Source organism: Columba livia, chromosome 20 (assembly GCF_036013475.1).
Source record: "Columba livia isolate bColLiv1 breed racing homer chromosome 20, bColLiv1.pat.W.v2, whole genome shotgun sequence".
Lineage (NCBI taxonomy): Eukaryota > Metazoa > Chordata > Aves > Columbiformes > Columbidae > Columba > Columba livia.
This window is the reverse complement of record NC_088621.1, coordinates 6,300,980-6,320,982: the sequence shown is the minus strand read 5'-3', so window position 1 is coordinate 6,320,982 and position 20,003 is coordinate 6,300,980. Positions and strand designations below refer to the sequence as shown.

Below are 20,003 nucleotides of genomic sequence, written 5' to 3'. Positions count from 1 at the left end.
CTAAGACAAACAGCTGTGCTAGGAATTCCTATAACATGAAGACCAATAAAGTTTGTCTTACGTTAATAATACTAGCATAGTGGCCAAAATTACTTTTAAGAGCTAATTAATTATTATTAAAACCTCTTTACACTTTTCTCAGATTTCTATGGTATTTGACAGTCCAAACCAATTGTTAATATCCTGCAGTGCTGCAATCTTGGCTTTTTAGGAGAGAATACATAAAATTTGAGAAAGTAATACAGAACTGGTGGGTGTGTAATTGCATTTTGATCTAACATGATGCCCAAGAAGCTGTTTAACGGGTGAAAAATGGCAAAAGATAGACATAGCAATGACTGTGTAGTGACTAGATTAAGTTTTGGACTTAAAAACATCTAGACAAAGCTCTCAGTTTTTGGCTCAGTATTTAATTATTAGCATTTTTTTCAAATTGAAGATATCAACTAGGAAGAGCTGGAATTTTCTGGCAAAAACTGCAGCTTCCTGTATAGGCAGAAAAACTGAGCCAACAAATGCGGAGCACAAAATGAACTAATATTGTGTATCTTGTTATTGTGGCACTCTGATTCATCAGAAGCCATCATCTGCTTTCACTGCGGAGAGAGTGAAACAGCAGGTACGCACACAGAAAGTATCTTAACAGGCTGAGAGCACAATATAAATCTCAAAGGGAGCGTTGGAAATAAGGGCCAAACGTTAATGGAGGTACTTGATTGCTGCGGTTTGCTGAGCAAAGAGCAGATTGCTGGAGAGGCTCAGTGCTGAGAGGGTGATAGGGACATGGAGTCATAGAATAGCTTGGGGTGGAGGGACCTTCAAAGCTCACCCAGTCCAACCCTGCCATGAGCAGGTTTGAGGTTTAGGACGGCCCGTGGGTGCCCTGCTCGTGGGTCCCTGTCGGAATTACCACATAGATGTCCACGCTTGTTTAAATACTGGGCCAAACTGAGGCGCGTTCATTGCAGCCACAAAGGACTGTAGCTGTATGTTAGCTTAAACTGATAAAAAACATCCTGATTCACCCAACTGATTTCTAGTAACTTTTGTTGGGTGAAGAGCTCCCATTCCACAGTGCCTGAAGCGGAGGGCAGTGTTTACGGCACAAAAAACCTGCATGTTGTGCCAAGGAAGTACTTCCAGGGCAGAATACAGCTGTGCAGGAACGCTGAGATGTGTAAATGTGTCCCCTTTGCTTACCAACCAAAACCAGACAGCGTTGCAAAAAGTCATTTTACTGCTGTAGGTGTGAGCGTGCTGAATGGTTTCAATAACACGACTGTCTTTATTAAAGGATCACACTTTGGCAGTACAGCTTCATTTTCAAGAGCACAGAAGTTTGTTCGGAGCAGACAGATGGCCCCAGAGCGGCTTCTGCTACAAATGACTCCTTGAGTCTTAGGTACAAGGCATGATTCAAACCTGACTGCTGAGGTGCCAAGAAAAAAAATGATAGCCGCCCGTGCCGCAGTCTGTTGCCCAGCCGATTCCCAAAATCAGGCTCTTGCTACTGACAGCTGACAGCGGGGTTCGGGGATGACAAATGATCAGAAAATAACACAGTCTGTGCAAGCTTTTGCTCTGAGCTCTGTCCAGACTGCCTCTGCGAATGAGTCGGCATCGGCCCTCTGCAAACGCTGCTCTGTGGTCACCTAAGTTACGGGTCACACACAGTATTTATGATCAGTCCTCACTGTTAGAGCATGAATCTTCAGCAAAGGATAATTACTTTAATTAGTTCTGAGTGTGTTGTACTATCTGTGGAGAGGTGCTTGCTTACCCTGCTCCCCTGGAGAGCGGATCTCTGAAGGACCTGTGAAGCGAGCGAGAAGGTAGTTGTGTCCCTACGGCACAGGGCAAGGCTGAACGCAGCGTGACGGAACCGAGGAAAGGCTAAAATCTGCTGCAGGGCCTGGGCTGAATCTGTGCCAAGGGCAGTCTGATGATTCTTTCTTAGTTTCATTTGAGTATCTAAAAACCGGCTATTTGCTTTTTGGCATTTTGTTACAATGAATACAGCAGCTCATTTCTGACTTTTGCCTAAAAGCTCCCATTGCCCAGGAGAGTCTTTGCAGTAACAAGCAGCCCACCCCTTCCTTGCACTCCCCCATTTCTGTTTGTTAAATTTCCATTTGATTGAGCTTCTCCCTGCAAACACCTGGTTCCATACGCACACTTCAGAAATAAACCGAGTTGTACGAATTCCGTACTTATTTTTTAAATTTCTTAACAAAAATACAATTTGAGCTTCCTCTTGCTGATCACACCGGTCTTCCTTGAAACGAAAGAGCTATTTCTAGCAGTTCTTTACCCAGTTCCTCCTGCGTTCCTCCGGCGCTGAACTCTGCAGACAGCTCCCTGAACGTGACACAGATTCGGCGATGCTCTATATGCTTGCGGTAAATGGCGTGTTTCCACTTGTACCGTGCGTCACCGTACAGCACCACCAGAGACCGTCGGGGCAGGTGAATGGCAACAGTCACCTCTTTACTTGGAACAAGCCTTGGGGATAAAACACAGTTGACTGTCTCTTCGCCTGAATTTTTGCATGCTGACGTCTGTGTAAGAGATCCAGGGGGACTTAATTCCCCATTTTCTTTGCTGAAAGTGGGAAATAATTGGATACTATCCTCTGAATCACAAGACATGGATAGCACGGTTTTTGAGAGCAAGTTTAAGCTAACCAGACGCTCTCCCCAAAGCCACCAGTCATCAAAATGTGGGTCGATGGCAGAACCTCTTTCTGGCATGTAGTCCAGATTACATTGTTCAACAGGTAAGAAACCGCCTAGTACAGAGCAGGCCTTCATTTGTGCTACAATCTTTTTACTAAAACTTGGCAAACCAGTAAAGCTGCCAGCTTTCAGCCTTTGTTTCTTGAAGTTCACTTTAGGTCCATAGTCCTGTTGGAAAAAAAAAAAAGGAAAAGCTAGTGTTAGGAAAAAATCTGGGAAAAGTCTTTTTGGAGAGGCTGTGATCCCTACAGGGCTCATGGTCAAGGCTTTTGAGTTGTGTTATAGTCACCAGGTTGCAAAAGGACTCGCTGAAGCTACATTAATCTCTCTAAAATTAGATTTCTCACCTATAAAGTAGAAACAAACCAAACCACCCACTTCTTTCACCTGGAGAGTGTGTGAACTTAATTGCCTGAACATTGTGCTATCAAATACTGTTTGTTGTAACTATCATATATTTTTGCAAGAAGTCGACTTTAATTACAACTCTTGCAACTGATTTCAGGATAAGCTTCCAAAGGAAAACATTTAATGAAACCTCTAAACGTTCTGTGTTTTAACTCAAACCAGCTTTCCTTTTCCAGAGGGATCTAAGGACAAATGTGCTTCTAAAGTCAAACCTGCTTCTTTCGGCCAGACTGTGATGGTTTCCAGTCATCCCGATCCATCAGTTCAACTATCTCCGACTCTTCATCTTTGCTAATGAACTCCTCTGTCAGAAACACCCCTGGAAATGGGAATGCCCAGCCAGCAAACTCCGAGCGCTCATTTCCTTTAGCCAGGCCTGTTGCTGGACAGTAAGTGAAATTATCTTCTCCCTGTGGAAATAACGATGGAGAAGAAAAAGCAGCGGGGAGAAACTTATCACAATGAGGGTTTTCCATTATTTACCCCTGTGACCTTGATGTTGCAGCATGAAAACCGTCTGTACAGGATTCTTGTAGACATGAAAAATTGTACAGCTGCTTTTGGGGAACAACTCTTCCCTGCTTATTTTACAGCTGCCTGCGTGAATCCACTTTCTAATGTTTTTATCCTGCAAAGACAGGGAAGAACAGATCATCCTCGGTGCCAACTGTATAGGGAGATTAATGGCCGGTATTGCTCGAGCTGGCCGCGGAGATACGGTTTGTCATATCAATACGTGTTGAATGAGGAAAGTTGATAAAAATCGCCAAGGCCAAAAGGCTAAGCTGCCTTTTCTTGATGTGTGAAACTCGAGTAAGGCCTGTCTGGGTTTGCGAGGCTGCTGTGTGCATCTGAGACGTTATTTAGGTGAAGCCACATGGGCTCTGCTCACAAATACCCCCAGGAGGTCCCTGCGCCCAGCTCTGGAGGTCTGGGTTTGTCCCCAGCCGGGGGTCCCAGTGTCTCGATGGGGGGGGGTCTCACACCGCGGCCGGACCCCGCTCTGGGGAACACGGCAGCGCCCCCTCCGCCGCCGCCCCGCCCCAACGCCGGCCCCGCCCCAACGCCCCCTCCCCGGTACCTGCGGGGGCGGAGCGGCCTGCGCGGGCCCCTCGCAGAGCAGGCAGGAGCGGATCCCCTTGCAGCCGCAGCCCGGCCCTTCGCCGCCGCCCGCCGCCTCCATCCCCGCACGGCTGCGCTCAGGATACGGCCCCCCCTTCCCCTCCTCCCTCCCTTTCTCCCCGTCTCCTCTTCCTCCGCCGCCACCCGGCCCCGCTACCAGGTGAGGGGAGCCGGGGGAGGTGCGGGGGGCGGCCGGGGCCGAGCCGGCGGCAGGACACACGGGCTTGGCCCGAGCCGCGCGGTCGGTCGGGCGGATGAGCGGGGGTGGCGGCGAACGCGGACTCGCTCTCCCAGCAGCCCCCGCGGCGCGGCCGGGCCCCGCACCACTGCTCGGCGCCGCGGGGGCTGCTGGGAGTTGTAGTCCCGGCCGCAGCGCGCACACCCCGCGGGGGCGCCTCAGGCCGCGGCCGCCGCCGGCCCTCGCTGCCGCCTCCGGGCTCGGGGCAGCCGGCACCGCGCGGGGGCACCGTGAGGCGGCGGCCCGGAGCCGCACCTGGGCGCCTCGGCGCGAAGCCAGCGCCGACATCCCTGCCCGCGGGCGGCGCCGCGGCCTGCGCTCCACAGCCGGTGCCCTGCGGCCGGGGCACGGCCCTGGGGCTGCCGCGGGCTGAGGGGCCGCCTCGCATCCTTGGATGGGGTGACAGGCCGGCGTGGTTGTCGTTGTCATCCCCCGCGTGGCGGTGGCGGCGTCGTGCAGCGGGCAGCGCCTGTGGCACCGGGCTCTCCTGGGTTTAGGCGAGGCCCAGCTGCTGTGGGGTGGTTAGAACTAAACTCATTTTATTCTCTGCTGCGGTAGTCTGGCCAAATCGACAGTACGACTGCAACCCTGAGAGGTGCTGCTGTGGGGCAGGCGGAGGTCGGTGGCTGATTTGGGTGGCAGTTCCTGGTTAGGCTGGGTTATGGGGGTTCCCGGTTTAGGCTGGATTACGGGGGTTTCCAGTTAGGCTGGGTTATGGAGGTTCCCGGTTTAGGCTGGGTTATGGAGGTTCCCGGTTTAGGCTGGGTTACGGGGGTTCCTGGTTTAGGCTGGGTTACAGGGGTTTCCAGTTAGGCTGGGTTATGGGGGTTCCTGGTTTAGGCTGGGTTACGGGGGTTTCCAGTTAGGCTGGGTTATGGGGGTTCCTGGTTTAGGCTGGGTTATGGGGGTTCCTGGTTTAGGCTGGGTTATGGGGGTTCCTGGTTTAGGCTGGGTTACGGGGGTTTCCAGTTAGGCTGGGTTATGTGATTTAGCCAGATGATGGCAGTTCTCAGTTAGGCCGGGTTGTGGGGTTCATCAGGCCCCAGGGTAACTGAATGTGCCTCTGCAGTGTCACCCGTAGTGACTGGGGACAACGTGTTATGTCTCTGCAGCTCCCGCGGTGTCACAGGTGACACAGCTGTGTCCGAGGTGTCAGGGTGGTCAAAAAGAAGGTGACAGGAGCATCGACAGTCATTGGTGTCAAATTCTTCTTACTGGTACTTAGGGAGGTTTGTTATGTTCAGCAGGTAAGGGCCTGGCGGGCCGGTTGGCTTTCAGTGACAGCTCTGTCACTCGGAGGGTCAAACCCTGAACAGCTGCTGTTCAAACTGTTTCTCAGGCTCAATGCTCTTTATGCTGGTGTAAAATATTTCATGCAGGACAGACCCTCCTTGCTCACAGGTGTTAACAAAGCAATGCTGAAGTGCTGGGTCTGGGTGCTGTAGGTGTGTCACGGTGCTGAAGTCGAGCCTAAGGACAGCTTAGTGCCTCACATGTTCCTCGCGATGTACTGGAGTGGCGTTTAGGCAGCGCTGAGACTAACTCAAAAGGACAGTTGCGAGCCTGGCCTTGGAGCTCTTTTCTCTTTATTTCCCTCTCTTGGAAACTGTGTCAGAGTGGTAAGCCACCAACAGTAATTTCGTGAAGCTACTTTGGCCCTTTCAGTGTTGTTATTCTAAATATCAGTGTATCTGTGTGTGTACTGTCCTATCCACAACAATGTATGAAAACATCTGTTAATTACCAATAACATACAGAATGTTGATTTTTAATTTTTTTTTCCTTAGTGAGGAAATGACATTAATGATTGGTGGGTATTTGCATTTCCGGTATTTAGTTCAGTTTGCCAAAAGTTTAGGGAATTTAGAAATCGTCAGCCAGGAGTGTTTGTCATTTCCTTGGGAGGAAGGCATTTGCAACATGTGTATTTGTTTTTGCTGTTTATTGGAAAGCATGTCACAGTTTTTGGAGCAGAGCCCTGTTGTGCAGGAGAGGTACAAACAGGTCACTGTGAGACCGTCCTAGTCCCAGGTGCCATCAGCCCGTGGACAGTTCTCATCTATGGCAAGTGTGTCGCTTTAATAGCCAAGGGAGATACCGCTGATGTTTTGGAGATGGGTTGGGTCAGTGTGCTGCGAGTGGGTGCGCAGTGTAATAGCAATCTCTGCTGTTTTCATTTCAACCATGTGAAAAAGGCGACTTCAAACACAGCAGCAAATTAAGTAGCTAACTTCATAACGCTTCTTTTTTTCCCCTTTTGGAGCCAGTTGAAAGGGCTTCCTCTTATTCCTGTTTGTTTTACCAGGAAGGTTGCAAGAAGAGATCCTACAGCTGCTCGATCAGCGATTCCAGCAGAGGGGTGGAGATCAAAAATGTCAAAAATTACTACAGAACTTCTTTTGGAAAGAGCGGTTCCAAGATCTACGAGGCTCCGAAAGATCGAGACGCTGAAGTAAGTGCAGATGGGCCCATGGAAAATTCCAGCGGAATTCAGCCTGGGCAGTCCTTAATTTTTTGTCTTTCTTCCCATGAGCAATTTTACTGAAATGGAGCGACGGTTACAAAGCCCAGGACAGGAGATGGCATTCCCAGTGCAGGATCAGTGAGCACTAGTGGAACTGCATTCACCAGATAGCTTAGCAGCAGTTGCCACCCCAGTTCAACATTTATATAATTTATATCGTATATATGCTGCCACCTTCTTGTTGTAAAAAGTGCTTAAGTCTGGATCCTGATTTCTTAACCCTAAAATATGCTCCCTACCTTCAAAACACTTCTGTCTTTGCTAGCAGTTGCTTAATGTGAATAAGAAAATCTCTCTGACCTCTTTTTAAAAAGATTTTGGGCATTATTTCCCGTACCTTTTCCTCACTCTCCATCACTTTTCATCTCTTCTAAATCCAATTATGTTAGCACCTCAAACATTGCGGAGAGGAATAGTAACCTCTGGCACACTTAGAAACCTCTGAAATCAGTTTTGTCGCTCAGATCCTTAACAGAGGTTATTGAGAATATGTCTTTCCAAATATTTAATACAGTGGAATTTCGCTATTCTAGAACTGCTCAATCCAAGTGACTCAGCTGATAGCCGGCACCTTTGCTGGTTTTGTTGCTGATGTAAGAGTTTTGCATTTCATACATGTTTATGTGAAGACTATAGGCTGCGGTAATCTGGGTAACAAAGTGGTGTTGAGATGTTTGAAGTAACGGATTTCTAAAGTGGAGCTTTTTCCACCCAGCTTTGTACTGTGATTTTGAAAGGTAGGATTACAAGACACCCCAAAATGACACAATATTCACACTCAGCTTTGCCGCCAGCTGAGTTCTGCTCAGCTTTTCTTATATTCTTTGACTGGCTAGTTAAGGCTTCTGAGATGGCAAATGAAGGAGAAGTGGTCTTGCTTCCTTATTTTATTTACCTCACTTATTCACACTTCATTTATATTTAGAAGGCCTTTTTTTACCAACCATTAGAGATGGAGATTGTGTTTGTTAAAGGAACTCACGCTTGTGTCGTCGGGAGACATTGGCTGTCAGGACTAGAAGCTCCCGATGGAGCTCAACTAAATGGTCTAATCAAATCTAAATGACCCTTCTTATAATACGCAGTTTTCACTTTCTCACAGAGGAGGAATATTTTGTTCCCCTCACAAATGTTTTACCGCTTCATCTTTCAGGACAGAATGCCTGTTTTGGTGGCAGCCTTGGGATTTTGTGAGGTAGATTTCCATAGTTGCCATTGGAAGTTTTTGCAGCAGAACTCACTGTAAAAGAACTGGGAGAGCCACTTTGTTTTTTGTGAAGTTAGTTCTTTGAAAACAGCCAAATTATTTGGAGACCTATTCTGCACTTGGCCTGAACTTTTAATGCAGAGTTGGAAAGTTTTGAGCCAGATCAGCAAACTGATTTGATTTGCCACATTGTTGTGTGAGTCCAAGTGTCAGCATGAAGTGAGGGCAGAACTAGCCTTTTGAGATTATGAATTCAGAAAAATGAGAGAAATAGTGATTCTAGTGCCTTCTCTGTGGACGGGGTAGACTGATGGTGTAGCAAACAAGTGTCTTGTATCGCCACAGCTTGTTTCCTTGAATTTACATTGCAAAGCAATAAAGTACCAGCATTCTTGGAGAATTTTTTTTCTTCAAACAAGAACTTTTCCGGTGATTCACTGCTCACAGCCGGCTCTATTACCCACAGGAGGTTTATCCAGATCGCAGGTTAATTGTAACTGCAAACAGTTTGGTAGATTTGAGTCTCTGATTGTGTCTATTAGCTCAGACACAGCGTCTTTTCCATGTGTGTGTGCTTGCAGTCAGGAACTGCAGACAGGAGAAGGCAGGTTTGGTCGGATTTACTTGGTGAGTTGTGCCAGACTGAGAGGTGCCACCAAGTGGGACCTTGTACCCTGTGAAAGTCAGCACTTGTTTCTCCAATGAGCTGCAGAAAGTTCACATTCTTTTCTGTTTTCAGCCTGTCCAAGCTACAGCTGAAGACTGGAGACTTAGACCCGCGTTTGTTTTCCCGTCTGAGGCATCTGCAGAAACTGGATCTCTCTGATAATTTACTGGACAAATTTCCCAACAGTCTAACCTTGCCTGATCTGCGTGTCCTAAACTGCAATAACAACAAACTGGAAGATGTAACTGCTCTGAAACAGTTTCCACTGCTCGAGGAGCTAACCTATGAGAACAACGTGTACTTGACAGTGAGTTACCTCCCATCCTTACAAACTAAGCACTAAACAGAGGGAGAAACCAACAGCAGTTGTACCTCGTTCTTATATAATGTTCTATGTGTTAGGGCACCTGAGAAAGCAGCCGGTCTTTTTGCGCTGCTTCACCCGTTTGTGCCACTATTTCCCAGTCTGCAGAAGTGACTCACCCAAAACCACTCAGACATGAAAATCTGAGTATCTTGAACCCCTGATTCTCCAGGCCAGAGTCCCATTTTAGGTCACTTATCAGGCAGGATATCTTAGGCTCATGCTTGTGCAAAATACAGAAATGACATATAGAAACGTCCTTCTTATATGTTAGTTTTAGTGCCCATTGTGCTCTGGAAGGGCAGACTTGCTCCTCTGATGAGGGATTAAACTTGGGGATTAGTCTAGTTTAGTTTTTCTGACTTCTCTCAAGCGGCTCTGCTGACTGTACAGTTTAAGCATCCAAAACTAATTTTACTTGTGCTTTAAACTGGCATGAGCCACCATCACTGTCCCCAGGTGCTTATTTGCTGTTGTGTGGTGGTAGAAGTGTGTGCGTGGCTGTGTGGTGAACTGGACTGCGGAACTGGCAGGACAGGTCTCCTGTCATAGATGCTCTCAGAGTTAAAGGAGGTGAACAGAAAACCTGCCTTGCACTTCAAACCGGAGCAGATGAGCCTGGTTACACCGCCACCACCTTCTGCTGGATGTTAGTACTGCATAAGCGTGAGGCGGGACTCTTTTGTCTGCAGTTGAAGATCCCAACTCATAGGAGAACGTTAATGTACAACTAAAAGGTGATATTCAAGTCGGAAATGCTGGGAAGATTTTACGAAATGGCTTTTCCTGTCTAAATATGTTCTTCTCATCCTTGGCTGCATTTTAATAAACGACTAAAGCTAGAGCAAGTACTATGTGTATGATTTTTGTAACTCTGATATCTTCTCTTTCTAGCTCAATGATGACTATAAAGTAATGTTTCTTTTGCAAAACCTTCGGCTACTCAATGGCAAGGACATAACCAAACTGGCTAATCATGTGAGGCGTGTCAACAGTCGTAAGCTCACCAGCAAGGTAAGATGTGTGATATTTTCTTAATCTCTAAACACCTGAGAAGTAACTAAATAATGACAGAGTTGCAAACAAGCATCAAATGGTTAACAATAACTCTGGTATGATCTTCAGCTCTGCCTGTTTGGAACTGTATTTTCACTCATTTGTGTACACAGTTTAGCTCCTGACTGATTCTCTTCACAAAGTACTTTGTGATCTTGAGCAATATTATTTTTTTATTATGAAAAAGGTTTTTATTGTGCAGTACTGCTGTTACCATTTATATTCGAGTTAGTTGATCTTGTTAATTCCCTGTGTGTAGCAGCGGTGGAGAGATCAAATACTGAAGACTTGGATGGCTTATTGTGCTAAGTGTTGTCTGTGTAATACCTCATACCTCAAAGAGTCTTGGTGAGGGTTGCTCAGCCTCTTATCCTCCAGGCAGCCGGGCATGGTCGGCTGTTTAATGAGACACCAAGTGCTCCCCTGTGGTCTTCATTCTGTGCTGGTATCTGTGCCCCAGATACCTTTCCATGATGTTGCTGCCTTGTGCCTGGCTGCCCAGTTCTTACTGCCATGTCTAAATGTAGAGTGTTTGTTGGGCCCGAATGCTTACAAGTGTGTTACTGCCCACCAGAAACCATCAAACGGGAAACTCTGCTGATAGATGAGCCATCTGCATGATGGTACCCATAGTTCAGAAGCCTTTTGGGGTCCAAGTGTCTTTATAAATTGGGATGATATGTTCACCAGTCCAGCTCACGCATGCGCTTGAACTATAAGAAAATTCAAAACATCCCAGTTATCCTGTGCCTGATACAATAAATTAGTTGCCTGTCAGGTACTCCCTGTTAGCAGAGCACAGTGTAAGACTCCATAAGAACATTTGCTGTGAATCCAGAGACACAAAAATGGGCATTGCTCTGGGTCCATGTTGACGGTATCTGCTTAGCCACACTTGCTTAAGCTTGGCTCAGAGGAACTGGGTTTCTTGTTAGCTGAAGTCATGGTTTGAACACTGATGAAATAAATGGAAGCAGTGCCATCACATGGGTAGCAGAGCCTCAGGGTTGGCAACTTCTTAAATGCTTTCACAAGTACTCTTGTGTTTTTCTGCTCTGGTTTTCTGTAGTGTTCTATTGAACAAACTGAGCCTTTCTGCCTAGGTTACCGCTCACTGGAAAAAATTCTTCCGTGACCAACTTCCTGAGAAATACACGGCTGAGCAAGTGAAGTCCGTCAAGAAAAAGTTCCTGAAGTCAGTACAAACCAATGTAGTATATGGACCCAGCTCACTCAGCGAATTCACCCGCTGGCGGGTAGGTTACACTTCACTCACCCTCCTGTTCTTCAGGCGAGGACTCTGCAGCCTGAAGCCTCACATATCCACATGCTTGCTTCTAAGGTGAAAATGATTGCAGAAGAGTTTCTGGCACAGTCACTGGGTCTGGAGTTAAGCACAGATACTGAAGCAGAGGAGAAGACAGATGAGGATGAGGAAGAAACCACAGAAAGCCCCAGGGAAGCTGCAGAGGATGTGGGTCAGGTAGGTGATTTTTCCAGTTACATTAACAATGTCCATTCTGTTTCTTATTAATTCAGTAGCACATGTTAGTTCACATTATGACTTCTTGGTAACTGTAGGGGCAGGCTTAGGCTCCAGCCTATGTTCAACAGCCAAGGCTTATTTTTTATGACCAGATTGAAGCTTTCCCAGCAGTGTGAGTGTTGGGTTGCTATCCAAGAGGAGAGAGCTTCCATGCTCGTAGAAGACCCAAAAGATTTCATGAGTATAGTCCTGCTGACTCCACCTCTCCTTTGAGGAAGGGATATTTTTAGTGAAAGAACTGGGCCAATGCATGGTCAGACTGGGATGGTGCTTGCCCTGTTTGAAATGGCTGCAGACTGAACCCCCTCAGTCCATGGGCCATATTTGGTTTTTCGTATAGTATGTAATTTGCAAGTAACAGGGACAAGGTAAGGGAGATGAAAATGAGGCTGGCTGTGTGATTTTTTTCATTAGCTTCTGCCTCTAGGAACTCTGCAGCTCTGGACTCTGTTGGATCCCAGTCTGCAACCATAGGAGGGTACTTGTGTTTGAATAATTAATCTCTGACTTATAAATCATCTGCACATCTCAGGGAAGCTAGAAACCTTCTGCAGAACTGACAGCATGCTTTATAGGTCACAGTAACGCCCAACAAGAGGAAAAGAAACAATTCAAAAGCAGGCTCTGGAAACAAGAGGTCCAAGTCACAGGCAAACACCGAGGAGGAGGCTGTAGTTAATCCCCAGAAGTCCAGTCACGTGCAGGATGACCCAGCTCCTGATACACCAAGAACATCAAACCAGCCAGCCAAAGAGGCAACACCAGAGCAGGGAGCTGAAGGGACACATAAGAATGGAGAGCAGTTTCCCAGGGGGCAAAGCAACAGAAGATCCAGCCAGCTGACAGGGGAACAGAAAAGCCAGGAGGAGAACAACGGGGTTGTTAGCTTGACCCCAGTGAAGATCTCCAAGGGCAAGGTATGTTCATCAGCCACCTTGGGACTCTTGGTTTGGTGGGAGGAGCCGCATTCAGATTTCATTAGAGCTCTACACAGCCTGGAGCTCATAATTGACCAGATACATTGTGAGTTACGGTTTTTGTTTTGTTTTTTGTTGTTTTAAATCTCTCAGAGGCGTCAGGGAAGGGCCTCCCTGGAGACAGTGAATCCCCTGCCAGGGGATGGATGGACCAGCGCTCTGAGGTGGTGCACTGCAAGCCTGTTCTTAGAAATGGGACTGGCATGACTTGCTCTCCGGTCAAACCAGTGGCTGCATGGGGAAACGTGTTTCCCCCTCAGCTCAGACCAGTGGGGATCTAAAGGGTTTTTCACATTTCTCTGCTGCAGGAAATGGGGGTGACTGCTGGGGTCTGCTGGGCACATCTTTTCTCAACAGTTGCCTGCTGGTTTAGGAGTCTTGAGCACTGGTGGCATTTCGGTCTCTCTTGTTCTCTGTAGCACAGAAGGGCTGAAAAATACTGCACTTTAACTCAGATTGCTGTGTTCAGTAGAGGGTTCTGTCAAGGCAGTCACAGGCAAACCGCTGTCAGGGGAATGAATTTTCTAAATGTGGATGGTTTATTGTAGGAGGATGTCAGTGCAGAGCCATTGCATTTTCTTCAGTGTCACAGTAAAGGCAACAGCCGCGAGGATTTTAAAACGCAGCTCTGGTCCTGTGTCTTCGAGCCATTGCTAGACTGTGGAGCCAGGAAAGGTGAGCTCTTAAAAGAGGTTTGCAGGATTCCCAGAACCACCCGGCTCTGGAATCCCAGCGGACTCCATGCGTTAGACCCCTGCTCCTTCAAGCTGTAGTCTCCGTTGTCAGGAAGAGACTTGCTTACCTACTTCTTCTTCAACGTTGAAAACAGGAGACTGGGAGAGCACCAGGCAGTGATAAGCTGCAGTCTTGATGTGTTATCCATGAACATGGGAACTTCTCACCTATTCTTTTCATCTTTCAGATCCCATTGTGAGCTCCTCCAGAACTGTGGCAACATGTGGAGGGGAATCCGTCTGTCTGATTGATTGTGAGACGGGGACGGTGCTGAAAAAGTATAAGGTGGTGACAGAGGTAGGTTGCAAGTGGGAAGAGTAAGCACTGAATGGAAATACCATCATCCACTATAGTTACACAGGTGTATACATAATAGATATATAAACAGTTCTGAAAGAGTTTCAGGCATTAGCATGGACGGATCTTAAAATAGATAGTAAACATTTCTTGCTTATCCTTTTAGCCTGGTTTTAATTTTTTATTAGTTTAAAAGATGTCTGCCTCCCTTCTCCTCACACAGGCACACAGACTGCTAAGACCGCATGACAGCACAGAGGAATAAACATTCTGGTGTGATAGTTTGTGTTCTTTGGAGGGCTGTTTTGAGATTTCAGTGCTCTGTCTCGAATAGTTGTGTCATTTCACCTGAATAGCTCTCGTGGCAGTTGTCTTATCGCTGAGCTAACAGCCATCCTGCTGGCTCTTCTCCTTCATGCTATTTGTTTCTTTCTATCCTAGGAGTTTTTCAGCGTTGCATGGACAACCCTCACAATGGTAATCGGCGACGGCCGGAAAAAATCTCATAATATCTTGGCTGCTGCTGGGAGGAGAGGGATCGTCAAACTGATTCACGTGGCGGCTGACTTCTGCTATGGAGAGATAAAGGCTCATAAAAAGCCCATTGCTACTGTCTGCTTTGGCCCAACTCGAGAAACTCACCTCTTCAGTAAGTCTTGGTTCAGAATCTCTTTAGTTTTAGGACCTAATCTAGGAAATGCTGGGCTTCCTTAACCAGGGGAATTGTCACCAGTGCAGGCAGCTGTGGGTGGGTGAATGCTTAGAATATTTACAGAGACCCCACACACATACACAAAGCACGGGCAGGCATTACAGAGAGAGTGTTGTTAGTCTGATGTGGCACTAATCTACAGAAGCTACAAATGCTTGCAGCCACAGAGCCTGACTCTTCAGCTGAGGTGCAGCAGCTCCTGTTCCTCTCTCGGTAGCTCTCAGGGTGGCTGTCACGCACTCGTTAGCCACAAACAAGCTCAGCAGCAGATCTGTTCTGCAGGGATGAGTAAGAAGAATGGCAGCCAGAGCAGTCTGCTGGGGGCCAGGCAGCGAGCTGTCAGCTGACAGGTTCTCACAAGCATGGTGACAGGGCAATGCAGCGTAAAATGGGCTGTTGGATTTCATTTTTTCCAACGAGCAAAACTATGCGCTTAATTGCTTTTGAATAAATGAAAATCTTTGAGTTCTGTGCCTCATCAGGCATTTTTATTCATGTCCTGAGGTAGAACAGAGCTTTGCCACAGTAGGGTCCACAAAGGCTGAGCCTTACAGACCAGTGGGAAGTGAACCATCATATTACAAATTGCAGCTGCATTGTCAGGCCTGTGAAGTGAGCTGTTCAGAGCTATTCAGGCCACACCTGCGCCCCACAGCACATTGTTTCTTTCTCTTGCCTAAAATTACCCATATCCTGGAGCGGTTAGGCTGCTACATGAACCATTAAAAGTGGAAATTTTTTTTAAAACACAGGTATCTGTAGTGTATACTTTTCAAGAAGCAGCTTGAGAGTGCAAAAGGCAGAAGCCTGGAGGGGTAAGGAGGTTGATAGCACATCCAATTAATGAATGGTGTGGGCAGCAAGGCTCATTTTATTGCATAAAAAAGTTTATAGCAGTAAAGGGAGAGTCTTTGCATAGCTGTTTGGGGACTGGACACTAACCTGTTTACTCTGAGGGATGCCACCTGATTAGAATCCAGGTAACACTGAGTAATCTATTGGGGTTCTTTCTGCTGTCCGTCTATCAGCCTGGTGACAAAGACATTAAAATTCTTTCACATTTTACATCAGTACGTAATTTTTCCAACGGGAGCTGCTGTGGATGTGAACACAGTAAACCATGGATATGTGGAATAAAGTGTCTGTCTGAGAGTAGCGGTTGGAGCTCAGATTTTAGATTCCACTAGAATCCATGGCCAGATACATGAGCTCAAAGGGGCACTAATTAATGACCGTGTTAAGCCACAACTTAATAACGGACACCAGGAAACAAACTTTCTTTTATCTGCTCCTCTTAGAGCACAGGATAAGAATGCAAATTTCCGACCGTGCATGTTTGACAGTGTCTGTGATGTGGTGTTGAGCCAGGAGCCTCGGTGACTGCTGCTGTGCTTTAATGAGCTCTCTGCTGCCGCAGGCTTAGCATGTTACGGCCTGTGACACAGGTAGAATTGCCAGCTAGCACAAGAAGAGCCAGATGAGCAGCGGTGTCACTACCTGCTTCTCTTCTGTGTCCCACAGCTGCATCCTATGACAAGCGAATTGCACTCTGGGATATTGGGATTCCAGACTGTGACTACAATTTCAAAGCAAGGTAAAGGTTCAAAAACCAGATGTGGCCAGTCCAGGAGCCTGTAACTATCATGTCGCAGCACCACCTAACTGCTTGTTCTCTCTTTTTGCCTTCTTTTCTAGCCAGCTGCTGGTGCTGGAGGTGCTCTCCATCCCCTTACGGATTGCCCTGGTCCCCACCTGCCCAGATCAGTACTTGCTGGCTGGCTGTGAAAGCGGCTGCTTTGCCTGGAATATAAAACTGGATAAGGAGCAAAAAAGCAGGTGAGAACCGAAAGATGGTGGCATGCATTTGCTTTCCATAACAAAAAGTAGTTCTAGCAAAGGCTTTACTACTAACCAAGGAGGTCCGAGCAAGAAAAGCAGCATGTCCTACCAAATTTAACATACTCGAGAAAAACTACTATTAATAGCATAATGCTAAAGAATTGTTCAAAGCTACCGGCCCTGGGCTTGTATTGATGCTCCAGTCTACAGCTGTTGCAGGCTGCTGTGAAGGAGGGCTGGCCTGAGTGCAATACAATACCCTAAAACTTAAGGGCATTTTATGTTGAATTAGTGTAAAGGAGTGTAAATTCTTCCATTGAGTTCCAGTCTCACAACAAGGCCTGCCCTGCTTCTGGGACGTGAGGTTACCCAGGAAACTGGCACTCTCTGGGAGCACAGAAAAAATTACATAAGAAGCGAGGGAAGCCATGCCCTGCTGGCACACACTAATCCTGATGCCTACAAAAACAGATGAAGTAAACTAGCAGTCTGTTAAGCAAACAAGCTTCTGCTGTATTAATAAACCCAGGTGGCTGAAAGCTTAAATTCAAGCTGGAATGCATCTGAGTTTGGCGAGAGACTCACTAACATGAATTTCTGTACCCGAGTGCCCTTCCACTGCTGCCCATTCAGGACTTTACTCTTCCCACCCTTCCCCTATTCCAGGCCTTTTGAAGCCGTATTCCAGTTTCCCGATGAGGACGGAGCCATGACGACATCCCACAGGGTTGATGGTTTGGCTTTTCTGAATGATGATGTCATTGGTGAGTATAAACACAATAGCCCAATCCAGAAAAACAGTCAGGGACCTCAGCATCCACCAGGTTGAAGGCAGCATGCGGAGCAGAGGGACTCAGTGGGGTGTGACTACCTCTTCTGGAGACTTTTGAGGGCTACACAGGGCGGAGTTATCTCCCAGAGTCACTTACCTTTCCCTAAAATGTGGGCTGGTGGCAGCAGTAGGGCTTTTTGCAAGGGAATTGGGGATTCCCACATCTGAGAGTGTTTGAATAGCTGATGCTTGTCCTACTGTTAAGGAACATAAGCACAGGACTGAAAAATCCCTCTGCAGCCTCCAACTATCCTGAAATAAGGTAAAGGAGGTAGAAACAGCTGCTGCTGGTATCCTGTCCCACATTGTAAAAGCCACTTTGTGGCTGGACCACCTTGACCAGAGGCCAACCTTGGGCTTGTGACCTTTCACTGCTCAGCAGCTGACACAACCTCTCCCCTCTTCCCTCCCCAGTTTCCAAGAGCTCTAAACCAGGCTGCATCTACGTGTGGAGCTGGAGTCGCTCTTTTGACGCGAAGGGGAAAGGATGTCAGCGAACGGTGTCTGCGGTTATTCTAGCTGAGCTGGAATGGTCCATGACAGACATGTCCTACCTGACCCTCAGCACCTGCCCAGGTAGGCAGAGCCCTTTTGGGACACATGGCACCCTTTTGGGGCACACGGCGAGGCCGCAGCAGTCACTGCAGCAAAGATGGCCACATGGGTGGGGGTTTGAGCATCCCCTTGCATCCCTTGGAGGGATCCCTTGCTCCCCTCTGCGACCAACAAGAGCCCTCAACTCCCTGCACTCCAATACAGTGCAGCAACAGCCTAGCAGTATATAAATAAGTAACACATAAATGCAGCTATATTCTGCCATATAATGGGGGAACAACTCAGGCTTACAGTGTTACACCAACCATAGTCTTCCTTGTACAGGTTTTCAGAGCACAAAGAGCTGATGGCTTTGGCTATGTAGTTTTTCTAGAGCCATTTGAACTCTTAGTGCATCTGAAGTAAAGCAGGAATTCCATGCACAGGCCAGCTGGCTTTTAAAACTAACAATAAATAAATAAACCTGATTTGATTGCCACTTTGCAAAACTATTAAGTCAGAAGAAATCCTAAAACATTTACCGCTAGCTTTTCTGTGCTGGAGTAAGATAGCCAGTTTATCTCTAAATTAATTTACCTTTTCAGGGTAAGGTAGATTAATATATTTTTGCTGGAAACAGAATTTTTCTGAAATGTAACATCCTCCCCTGGAACCCTGCAGCACTTTCTTGAGCTCTGCTTTACAGCAGAATGGACTCTTGGTTCCACAGTCGTTTTCCAGCTGCTTCTTTTGGTCTTCCAGCAAAAGAATATGTGTTCTGTGGTGATGAGAAGGGAAGTGTGTGGATGTACAGCCTCTCAAACTACACCACAGCGTGGAACTCTGCAAAGGGCAAACGCTCAGACAAGAGGATCTCGCCTGCACAGGTTGGTCTCATTTACCGTTTGGGTGGAGCTGACTCCATGCTCCTGAGCACCGAACACACCTCATGGTTCCTCTACCTGACAAACACAAGCAACTAAAAGCAATCTCCAGTGCGTGACCAAGCCCCTCTTTCAAATTTCCCACAAAATCACTGTGACAGGAATTAGGAGCTGTAAAGCAAGTGTATTTGTTCTTGCGTTCTGCAGCTCGGCAGCTTTTCCCAGCAGAAGGGCCCTCGGAAAAACTGCGGGTTAAACTGGAGAGCCCACCACTACAGGCATGCAGACACCACTTCTCTGATGGGTTTCACCACTTCCCTATACTCACACCACTTTTTTCTCGGCTTGGTATTTGCCTGGCCTCCAGAGATAGTTCTCCTTTGGGTAACTACTGTTCCCCTGATGATGAGGACTCTGTAAGGACAGTGAAACACTCAAAGGCTCCCACTCCAGAGCCTGGTTTTGAGCTGCCCTTATACAGGTGTGAGGTGACCTCGTGTCCCATAAACTTTTTGAAAATATATTGCCCAAATCAACAATCGGTTCCTCCAGGACTGAGGGGCAGCTGCTTTCACTTTTCCCTTTCTGATCAAGACCCTCTGCATTAAACTGTGCTCCTTTAGCAGCATCATAAAGTTGCACCATCTCCCCCAGGCAGGCAAAGACCCTTTGGTTCAGCTTCCCCGGGTTGATTGGGAAGTGGATTCCACAAAGACCTGATCATCAAACCAGGCCTTGCCATAATCAATAACCTCCCACTTTCGGAGACAAAACCACCTTTTGTTTCCTACCCAAACTCTATTCTCCGCACAGATTCTCAAGTGGCCGGAGCTTCGAGCAAATGGGGAGCAGCTGACTGAAATCCTAATAAACAATGTGGTATCAGACCCCACATTCACTTACCTTGTTGTTCTAACTGGTGTGAACATAACGGCAATTTGGAAGAAGTCATAGTTCCTTGTAAGAGTTTCATTCCCGTGCTTTGCAATAGTGCAGTATTAGTGACTGTTACCCATGTAACCATGACGTTTTCTAGACCCGCTATTACATGCAAGAGAAGAAAAAAAGGTAAGAGTTTGTTAAACTCATCAAGTCATTGTAAACATCCAGTTTCTTTTACTGTAAGTTTTCACAATTTGTGCATTTGTTTTATAGAAATGACACGTAATAAAACAAACTACCAGTTCAGTTGGCAGTGCTTAGACTTCTTGAAAAGTAAGAGCAGAGGGTTCATCTACCGCTCGCACGCAGCAGCTTCACAATCTGGAATTGTGCTCACAACAAACTTGTCAACAGCCCAGTACAAATATTTGCCTGAAGGCTCCA

The 20,003-nt window shown here is 47.0% G+C and overlaps 2 protein-coding genes across 7 annotated transcripts; one reads left to right on the top strand and one right to left on the bottom strand.

Annotated features, from left to right (window-relative positions):
- Positions 1–1,262: 1,262 nt before the first annotated feature.
- On the bottom strand, positions 1,263–4,932 carry ALKBH4 (alkB homolog 4, lysine demethylase). Of its 2 annotated transcripts, XM_065037069.1 has the most exons (4): positions 4,225–4,358; positions 3,627–3,771; positions 3,356–3,553; positions 1,263–2,903 (listed from the first exon to the last, which is right to left on the bottom strand). In XM_065037069.1, the coding sequence occupies exons 2-4, from the start codon at positions 3,681–3,683 to the stop codon at positions 2,262–2,264; spliced, it is 897 nt and encodes a 298-aa protein (XP_064893141.1). In that variant the 5' UTR covers positions 3,684–3,771; positions 4,225–4,358; the 3' UTR covers positions 1,263–2,261. The 2 variants fall into 2 exon arrangements, with proteins under 2 accessions (XP_064893141.1, XP_064893140.1); XM_065037068.1 differs by lacking the exon at positions 3,627–3,771 and having other exon boundaries at positions 4,225–4,932.
- LRWD1 (leucine rich repeats and WD repeat domain containing 1) lies at positions 4,243–19,865 on the top strand. Of its 5 annotated transcripts, none has more exons than XM_065037057.1 (17): positions 4,971–5,121; positions 5,616–5,750; positions 6,809–6,955; positions 8,974–9,208; positions 10,160–10,279; positions 11,425–11,577; positions 11,664–11,804; positions 12,443–12,784; positions 13,393–13,519; positions 13,767–13,876; positions 14,318–14,525; positions 16,110–16,182; positions 16,284–16,424; positions 17,094–17,191; positions 17,674–17,835; positions 18,556–18,680; positions 19,491–19,865. In XM_065037057.1, the coding sequence occupies exons 2-17, from the start codon at positions 5,740–5,742 to the stop codon at positions 19,629–19,631; spliced, it is 2,334 nt and encodes a 777-aa protein (XP_064893129.1). In that variant the 5' UTR covers positions 4,971–5,121; positions 5,616–5,739; the 3' UTR covers positions 19,632–19,865. The 5 variants fall into 5 exon arrangements, with proteins under 5 accessions (XP_064893130.1, XP_064893131.1, XP_064893133.1 ...); XM_065037060.1 differs by having other exon boundaries at positions 5,616–6,122; XM_065037058.1 differs by lacking the exons at positions 4,971–5,121; positions 5,616–5,750 and adding an exon at positions 4,243–4,425.
- The last annotated feature ends 138 nt before the right edge of the window (positions 19,866–20,003 follow it).